This window comes from Monodelphis domestica, chromosome 7 (genome assembly GCF_027887165.1).
Source record: "Monodelphis domestica isolate mMonDom1 chromosome 7, mMonDom1.pri, whole genome shotgun sequence".
In the NCBI taxonomy this organism is placed as follows: Eukaryota; Metazoa; Chordata; class Mammalia; order Didelphimorphia; family Didelphidae; genus Monodelphis; species Monodelphis domestica.
Genome location: NC_077233.1, coordinates 274,768,293 through 274,778,087, shown reverse-complemented (window position 1 = coordinate 274,778,087; position 9,795 = coordinate 274,768,293). Strand labels below are relative to the sequence as shown.

The window sequence follows — 9,795 nt, the reverse complement described above, 5'->3', positions numbered from 1 at the left end:
GTGGCTTCTTCAGGTCCCCTCGGCCAAGTCACTTATCTCAGTAATGCTGGGGGACTGGGCTATTCCTCCTCTCACTCACTTCCCAACTTCGATCCCCAGCTGCAGGGTGGTGTTAAGGGGAAGCCCTGACCTCTTACACTTTTCCACAAGCAAAATTGATAAACCAGCCTCAGGGATGGTCCAATCCCTCTTTTACCCTCCCCTAACCCTATTTTGTCTACCCCTAAGGCAATAGCAAAACTCTACTGGTTGAGAACAGCACTACAGAATCAGCTAACCCCTATGGACCCAATGGCCACGCAGGCTCGACCCGGGACTTTGCTATAAAAGAGGAGCAGTAGGATCCCGGGTGCAGTGTTCTGCCATCGGGACTCTTAAGTTTCCTTAGAGGTCCCGCTTTTCCCAGGTTGCTGCTGACACTCAGGTAAGGACTGGGCGAGTCGTGGTTGCCGGTTCCCGGGCAGAGGGGGAGGATTTGGGGGCTCTGAAAGAAGCGAAGTCCGTTGACTCCTTGGTGGCACCCCGGCACAGCTCGGGAGAGAGCAAAAGGGCACAGCCGAGCCTGCACTTAGGAAGAGTTTGTGGTTGTTAACGCAGCCGCTGTTGCTGCTGATTGTGCAACCTTCTGCAGACTTGCAGGTGCTTCGCGGGGCAGAGCCTGGCTCTTCGGAGCGCAGAAGTCCAGATGTGTGCGGCGTCTGTGGGGGGTTCGGCTGGAGTGGGGGATGGGGGATTAAGTTTAGGACGGTGTCCTCCCTGAAACGGGACAAATAAATAGCATCTACACTTTCCAGGAAGGTTGTTACCAAACGCAAGAGTAAAACGCTGTAAAACGTTCCGCAAGCCTTAAAGGCGCTATAAGAATGTTTGCCCTCGTTTTAATTCCATTATTAATGATTACCAAAGCTCTCGGACCCCGGGCTGTGTTCTTGGCCAGCAATTCCTTAATTAGCCGGGGTTTGTGTACCCGGTTCTGTCGCTCCAGAAGAGGGAAAGAACTCCTTCCTGGCCTGCTGGAAAGGCTCTAGAGGATGCTCCGCAAAGTGTACCCCTACACATTCCCCAGAAGAGACCCGGGGCTGGGGGCTGGGGATCGGATCCTGCTGGGAGTTGTGGTGCGTGGCCCAGGACCAAGTCCCTTCTGCTTGGTTGGTGTTGTTGGGGGTCTTGGCTCACATGGGCGCCTCCACGTGACCTCGTTTCCCTCCTTGGAGAGGAGGGACATGCTAGAAGGGAGGGTGGGGAAGAATTTATTTCTGGGTGCAGGAGGTTCAGATGCCCAGAGGTTGGGAGCCTTTGGCAACCTGGGCGGCCCCTACCAGGGCCAGCCGCTTCCTTTTCCATGTTTCTAAATGGGACAGCTTTTGGCTTTGTATAGATCTAAGAGTCTGGAGATGGCTATCGCCTCTGCCGTTCCCTCCATCAGCACCCTTTATCCTCTATGGGATCAGAGACTCGAGCTAGAAGAGAGCCTTGGGAAACTGCCCAGAGGTGAAGTGATATGCACCTAAGGTGGTAAATGGCAGAAGTGATGGTGGAAAGCAGGCATCTTGTCCCCAAATCTAGCCCTTTCTTTCCTCTGCGCGCTACTCTATAGCACTTGGCCATGCTTAATGAGTCGTTTTGAGTTCTAGAAAAAGGTGCATTTGGTGATTAGCTTTAGGCTTAGAAGTGAAGAATTTCATTTATTCAATCAACATTTATTTAGCACCTACTATGTGCTAGGCACTGTGCTAAGCACTGGGGATATAAAGAGGCAAATGACAGTCTGTGCCCTAGTAAAGCAGTCGTCTTGCATACTTGCTAGAACACATCCCCATTACAGAAGAAAATGTTAACACTCTTGTCCTATATAGGAGTGCTCAAAAATATGTATATATATAAGAAAAGAGTGCTCGAATTTTTTTTATCAATATATACATACATTTACTGACATAAATTATGCATGTACTACTGTGCTAATAATTGTATTCAGCAAATGGAACTGCTGGGTGGCTCAGTGGATTGAGAGCCAACTTTAGAGCCTTGAGGTCCTCAGTTCAGATGTGGCCTCAGATACTTCTAGCTGTAGGGCAAGTCACTTAACCCCCATTGCCTAGCCCTTACTGCTCTTCTGCCTTGGAACCAGTACAGAGTATTGATTCAAAGGCAAGTTAAAGATTTTTTAAAAATAAAATATCAGATTAAAATGACATAAGATTCTGGGGGCATTAGAGCCACTGAAATATTCCTGGAAAGAGTAAGAGCAAAATAGTCATGTGAGCTTTTAAATCACTTTGGTTGCTGTGTGAAGATGGGATAGAGTGGAGGAAGTCTTGAGGCAAAGGAGAGACCAATAAGAAAGCTATTGTAAGAAGCAGGTAGGTAGCATAGTGAATAGAACTCCAGGCATAGAGTCTAGAGGTCTAGCTTCAAATGTGGCCTCAGATGCTGTGTGACCCTGGGCTAGTCATTTAAGCCTTATTGCCTTGCCCTTGACACTCTTCTGTCTTAGAATTGATACTAAAACAGAAGGCAAAGGTTTAAATTTAAAAAAAAAAGAGGTTACAAAAGTCCAGTGGTGAAGTGATAAGGTGTTGTGAAGACAAATGAGAGATGCTTTGGCAACTGATTAGCTATATAGGGTGAGGGGAGCAGAATATTGAGAGTGTGGGGTGACTGGAAGGATGAAGGTGCCCTTGACAATAATAGCTGTGCGAAAAGAAAAGACTTTGTTCCTTTCAGTGTGAGATTCCATTAGAGAAGGGAAACCTGTTTAGGAGTTCAGAATAGCATCTCAAGGACATTTTGTTCTCTCTTATCTCAGAGAAAGCAAACTATTAGGCTGCCTACCTCCTCTCCTCTGATCTTTAGAAGTCAGAAGAGTCCCTCCAGAATTCATAGCTACCTCTTCATAACTTTCCCCTCACCTGGTGGAAATCATGATAGGACTCATGTTGTCAGTAGTGGCTGGGGGGTGGGGGGGTGCTCATGCTATGTAACTTTGGTTTCTGATTGGGTAGTCTTTGGTACCCAGATTGTAAGTTCTGTCCCAGATCACGGGTATCAAACAGAGAAAGTGGGGGTTTGGGCCAGGAATCTATAAAATGCTGGTATCTGCACCTGCATGTTGGGCATCACCATTAGGGTGTGACTCCTCAGGAGAAAGGTTGACCCTTGCTTCTGTGCACTTACATGGTCTCTATTTCTTTAAGCCGTATCCTCTCATACAATAGTCATCACATTTTGGAAAAGGTGACTTCAAGGTGCAAGATAATGTCACAAGACCTGCATCCGGGGGACTCACTTGACCCATCATGCATAAAAAGAGGAGAGATTGGAGATGTTTATTGGTCATTCCTCTAGCTACAACCCCACACACCTTTCCCCCATTTTCCCAATGGCTTCTGCTTGATAGAGTTTTATCAGCCACCTTTAGTTTTGGTGAGGTTTGGGAGCAGGAGAGAAGTTCTGAGTCTGATTTTATTAGTGTAATAATTAGTATAATTGTATTAGAGACAAGCTCTCTAGATTGACAGTCCAGTGAACGGGATGTAAACCAACCTTACCCTCTCTCTGAATAATTAATAAATAATTATAAAAGCCAGGGCTTTAGGATTATTTAAAATATTTCAAAGTTACTTGAAAGTATTTAAAAAATTTTTAATTACCTGTACTATTAATATTGGCACTAAGTCATACATTGTCTTTGGTTTTAATGTTTTTTGTATGTCTAAATTCCTGAAAACTCTAAATCAGTATTATGTCTCTTGTGTTTCCCCTCACTTCCATCCCACTGCACACTAACACTTATGTTGTAGGAATATTTGGTGTCCTTCCCCTGGGAGGATTGTGTGTTTCCCAAAGAACCAAAGAGCCTGAACTTTTGGTTTGGTTTGATTTTAATCGTACCCATTTTATTTCTGTTCTTCCTTTGTTGTTTTTCCTTTAAGGTTGGAAACATGAATTTCTACCTGTGTTTAGCTTCCCTGTGCTTGGGACTAGCGGCCGCCATTCCACCATTTGACAGGGCTTTAGATTCTCAGTGGCACCAATGGAAGGCACAACATGGGAAGTCCTATGAAGCGGTAATCTTTTATCTACTTTTTACCCCAGCTGTGTGTGCATCCATGTCCCGGGAGGGCTAATAAAACGACATTATAAGGTCGGGGTAGGAATGTCTTATAACATCACAGCTTGGAACCCCTTCTGAGAAATGAATTTTGTGGGACGTGACACCATATTTAGATGTGGTCACCATCCCAACTGTGCTAACCTGCTTGTTGATGGTGGATTTGGTCTGAAGAAAGTTTGACTTGTATGCATGATACAGAAGCTTATTGATAGGTTCAAATCTGGCCTCAGATACTTTCTAACTATGTGACCCTGGGCAAGTCACTTAATCCCCATTGCCTTGCCCTTATTGGTATTTTGCCTTGGTATCAATATATAGTCTTGATTCTAAGACAGAAGGTAAGTGAGAGTTTAAAAAACCAAACTTTTACTTTCTTTCAGAATGAAGATAGTTTGAGGAGAGCAATATGGGAGAAGAATTTGAAAATGATTGAAAGGCACAATCAGGAGTACAGAGCTGGCAAACAGAGTTTCCAGCTGGGAATGAACAAGTTTGGCGACATGGTGGGTGTATCTGCTAATTCTGAGTGGTCGATTATTTTTTGTACTTAGATATACTTACTATATATAAGACACCTTTCTTTCATTTTAGACCACTGAAGAATTCCAAGAAGCGATAAATTTCTATAACTCTAGTGCATCACAGAGGAGGACCAAAAGATATCTGCATCGTGAACCTCTCCTTGCACAGCTCCCTGAATCTGTAGATTGGAGAGAGGAAGGCTATGTAACTCCTGTTAAGAATCAGGTATTAAACTTGTTCAAGTTCTGTCCAAAGGTACCTCAGATAAAACTCAGTGAGGATTATGACAAAACATTTAAATAATGGACTCCAGATAAGATCTGTGGTTGAGTTCTCTTGCATTGTTTTGAGACTGTTCAGATCTGCCTTAAAAAGCTTTTAAAGATTTTCATATAAACTAACTCACCTTCATTTTGACTTTTTCAGGGTCAGTGTTTGTCTTGTTGGGCGTTTAGCGCTGTTGGCGCCATTGAAGGTCAGTGGTTCCGTAAAACAGGCGAACTTGTTTCACTTAGTATACAGAACTTGGTTGACTGCACTACTTCTGATAGCATCAGTAGCTGCCATGGTGGTTTCATGGACAGAGCCTTCCAATATGTGCAGGACAATGGCGGCATTGATACAGAGGAGTGCTATCCTTATGTTGGAGAGGTAAACATCCCCATCATTTTCATTTAGGCTATATTTGAATGGAGAGCCTCATTTTGGGGAAATGGGAATTGGGGAGACCTATAACAAGTAATGTGAAGAAAAATGGAGGCTTTGACTCAAGAGGAATCATTTCTTCATTGGAAGGGTAAATATAGAGTTCTTGGATACACCATCATTCTGGTTTAGCTAAGTTTGGATGGAGAGACTCACTTTGAGGGAATGAGAACTGAGGAGATTTCTAAAGACAGCAGACTTAAATGCCCACCTCCCTAATCAAACCTCAGAATCAATAGCTGAATCCAAAATATATCTGCAATTAAAATTAGTGCCTTTCACTAGGTATTTAGCAAGAGATATTAAATTATTTTAAAATAGCAAATATTTAATTAAATTAAAATTTTAATTTAATATTTAAATTTTTAAATATTTTAAAATATTATAAGCAGTTATGAGTATCCAGGTAGACCAGTAGATAAACCATTAGACTTAGAATCATGAAGACTCATCTTCCTTGAGTCTCATCTTCGTGAGTTTAAATCAGGCCTCAGACCCTGCTAACCTTGTGTGACCGTAGGCAAGTCATATACCCCTATTTGCCTTAGTTTCTTCATCTGTAAAAAGAGCTTGAGAAAGTCAGTATAATACCATAACAAATCCAAAAAGAGTCAGACATGGGACTGAGATGACTAATTAACAACAATAAGCATTTATATGTAAGGCACATGAGAAAAATGTGTATACTGGATTATCTCTATAGTGAAGAGTCAGAAAGCATTTTATATATTATCTAGTCAAACATTTTATAGGTGCGAAAATTGAGGTCTGGAAATCATAGAGCCTCAGACACTTCTAGTTGTGTGACTCTGGTCAAGTCACTTAACTCCCATTGTCTGCCCCTTTACCACTCTTCAACCACCCACATCCAGTTATTTTCTTGAGCCTTTAATAAATTGACTGGGAGAACATTGCCCATGAATTTGTTAATTTTGTAACCATCAATTTTAAATTCATTAAACTTAAACCACTTAAATAAAAGTTGCTAAATTTAAATTTTAAATTTAAATTTCTCTATTTCATTTAAAAAGGTTAACGAATGCAAATACCAACCAGAATGCTCTGGTGCTAATGTCGTTGGATTTGTAGACATTCCATCTATGGATGAAAGAGCACTCATGGAGGCTGTAGCAACTGTGGGTCCCATCTCAGTTGCTATTGATGGAGGAAATCCATCCTTCAAGTTCTATGAGTCTGGTAAGCATTTGTTCTTCATTATTTCTATAACGTACACTTCACCATATGACTGCCATTCCTTAGTATTTCTCAAGTTAACATTTCACTTAAATGTCCTAGGTGTTTATTATGATCCTCAGTGCAGCAGTTCACAACTGAATCATGCTGGGCTGGTTGTAGGCTATGGTTCAGAAGGAATAGATGGAAGGAAATACTGGATTGTCAAGAACAGGTAAATCAACTCCTAAAAATTCTTTTTTACCTGAAAGGTCTTTAATCTGCTTGTTGCCAGATTGCTGGTTATTTCATTTTGAAGGAAGAGGGAGGAGGAGGAAAAATAGTGGTCCCCTTTTTCATTCTCTAAAATTCTTGGCAGCTAGGTGGCCCAGTGGATAGGGATAGAGCACTGGGCTTCGAAACTGGAAGACGCAATCCTCATGAGTTCAAATCCCATCTCAGACATGGAACTTAATTAGTCTTTTGATCCTGGTCAAATCACTTTAACCCCATTTTGCCTCACTTCCTCATCTAGAAAGGAAATGGCAGACCATTGCAGTGTCTTTACCAAGAAAATTCCAGTACAGCATCACAGAGAATCAGATATGACTGAACAGCAAAGTTCTGTGAGATGGGGAAAGGATGGATGCTTATGGTTGCAAGGGGCTGCCTTACTTATTTTTAGCATCCAGAGTAACTTTGGAGTTCTCCAATGGTTCTTAATTAACCACTGATGACTAGATAGTGCAAAAGATTTCTGGTTGGTAATGATCAGCGTGTTGGACTGTTCTAATACTGTTATTGTTGGGACTTAGAAAATCTTAAAAGGGCTCCTAGAGTGTGAGCAGCTGTCATTCATGCCACCAGCAGGCATTTTCATTGCTGTCTGGAAAGTCCAGCTCACTTCCAGTTTCATTCACATTGGGTGTCAGAATGCTTGCTTTGTGTCCATAAAATAAAAATTTACTTTTTGATGGTCCTTTCTCTGATGCTTGAAATTAATTTTCCTTGCAGCTGGGGTGAGTTGTGGGGCAACAATGGGTACATTTTAATGGCCAAGGATGAGGATAACCACTGTGGAATAGCAACAGAAGCCAGCTACCCTGAAGTGTGATTTGATCAAAGGGGAATCATTTCAGAAAGACTTGAAAACAGGATCCAACATGCATCGTTCAGAATAAAACACTTGAATGTAGCCCAGGATCCAAGTTGTAATTTGATTTTGTTGTGACATTTTTACATTTTGGAAATGTAAATATTACTTTGTTATAGCTTGTTATATTGCCTAATTCAGAGACTTAAAATTTTTCATTTTAAAATTGTATTGTAATGATGGAGTGTAGAAAAAAGAACCTTGGGTGGGGGGGAATGGAAATGTTGAGAGCTCTACAGTTACATGAGGCAAGAAACGGCAGTTGGAAAATGGACAATGACTTCTGGAAAATTCTCCTGAGGAGAGTAGCTTGAGTGCTGAGACACAGAAGGAATTGGAAGGAGGAGCTGGTTCGGGGCCATTCAAGACACCTATGAGGATTTCTAACACTGACAGAAATCTTAACATCGCTGGTTCCTGTTTAGAAACATCACTGGTTCCTGTCAAGAAACCTAATTTGTACAAAGACTTTTATTCCATGAACTTTTGAGATACTGGACTCTCTTCTCTTTTTTTTACCTCTCCCCTGCTTACAAGAAAACCTAGTACTTCAGTAATTAGTTTTATTTAGAGAGTTAGTGAGACCCACAACCCCTCTAACCTCTACCCTTTGCCCCAAATCAACAATTAAATCAAATAAGCAGTCAGATAGCAAATTCAATCTCGTTTATTTACATCTAGAGAGTAAACCCATTGGCAGACTCCATCTTGTTGCCAGTTTTCAAGAAGACATGTGGGGGAGGCTTGTGAGAGCCCCAAACTAGAACATATCAGGATTGAGGTCCCTCATAGCTCTCCTTGTAGAGAAGACTTCCCCACCGCCCTTGAAGGCTGGCACTGCTATTAAAGGGCAAACTTTCACCAAGGGGAGATCTCTATTTTGTCTCCCTCAAGTAATTCAGGGACTCTGGGAGGGAGTTGTGAAGGAAGCCATTTTCATCGACCCTTTCCTCACTGCCATCAACCCTTATTTCTCCATATAAGGAGTAAGAGACCCTCAAAATTGCAGTATGTATAAAGCTTTACCTTTTTAAATGAACCTCATCAATTCATTGTATGTGCACTTTGGGAGAACTGATTGAGAAGAGAATTGGGTTTCTAGTTTTTTTTGTCCTAGAATGGGGAATGTCAGTGGCTACAAATAATGTTTGGAATTGAATCCAAAATTTTGTACTTTACCTCATTACAACATTAAAGGCCAATCAATGACTCCAAATGGCTTTGACATTATTTCCGTCCCTTGAAAAGCAAAACACAGGAATGCCACAGGCAAGGTTCAGCCTCACTCTCGACTCCAGGGGTTCCCGACAGGTGGCAAATGATCAGTCAAGAAAATAACAAATGGAAGACAGCTGTATCTTTATGGTCATGGAAATGCTTTGCATCTGATAGCTGCTCCACCATCCCCAGGCTTGATGTTTATTTTCACACCCATTTTCTTGGCACATAGATACATTACCTAACACACATGTCTACATGAAGATAATTGGAAAAATGATACATTAACTTTTAACAAATCACTTGATAAATATTCTATATTCTTGTATTGTGGTTACAGTTTCTTGACAGAATAAAGGTTTCACTCAAGATGAATGATTTCATCTCAGGTGGCTTAATTTTCTCATTATCCTTTGAGTTTTTGAACTTACAAACAATCAAGGAAAATGACTTCTTGCTTTTAATAAAAGGAAATAATCAAGAGTTCTTAAAAGACAATTCAACAATCATATCATTGAGGTTAAGGAGTACAGGGAACACAATTCAGATTTAATATTAGACTGATCATTTTTCAGATTTTACTAGGGAGTCTCTGAGTTACTGGTTTGTGAAATCAAGTCATTGAGGCATGTTGGAGCTTAGTGTACCTATAGTGTACCTGCACGTATTTATGGGCCTTTATGATTGATTTGTGTGCTGGCTTCATGAGAATAAGTTTCTGTGAGTGGGAAAGTTCTGGGCTTGACCTGTAGCTGTGGTTTTACTGAGGATTATGTGTCTAAGTAAAAGTTAACCCATGATAGTCTTTTGGGGTTGGGTTTGAGGGTCTGACCTTTTGATTATGTTTTTGGGGAATTAGAGTACAGGTATTTTGCTCTTATTCCATCTGAGACTAGGGGCAATACTAATC

At 41.4% G+C, this 9,795-nt stretch overlaps 1 protein-coding gene across 1 annotated transcript; it reads left to right on the top strand.

Annotated features, from left to right (window-relative positions):
- Positions 1-291: 291 nt before the first annotated feature.
- On the top strand, positions 292-9,247 carry LOC100012978 (procathepsin L-like). The gene is made up of 8 exons (XM_001367328.4): positions 292-424; positions 3,933-4,067; positions 4,495-4,617; positions 4,706-4,861; positions 5,063-5,287; positions 6,373-6,538; positions 6,638-6,749; positions 7,529-9,247. The coding sequence occupies exons 2-8, from the start codon at positions 3,942-3,944 to the stop codon at positions 7,626-7,628; spliced, it is 1,008 nt and encodes a 335-aa protein (XP_001367365.2). The 5' UTR covers positions 292-424; positions 3,933-3,941; the 3' UTR covers positions 7,629-9,247.
- Positions 9,248-9,795: the final 548 nt, after the last annotated feature.

What these genes read in the sequence shown, in the direction of transcription:
- LOC100012978 (XM_001367328.4), top strand. Translation starts at nt 3,942, where the DNA reads ATGAATTTCTACCTGTGTTTAGCTTCCCTGTGCTTGGGACTAGCGGCC. An exon ending in ATGGGAAGTCCTATGAAGCG is followed by an intron (nt 4,068 to 4,494) that starts GTAATCTTTTAT and finishes ACTTTCTTTCAG; the next exon opens with AATGAAGATAGTTTGAGGAG. An exon ending in TACTGGATTGTCAAGAACAG is followed by an intron (nt 6,750 to 7,528) that starts GTAAATCAACTC and finishes TTTTCCTTGCAG; the next exon opens with CTGGGGTGAGTTGTGGGGCA.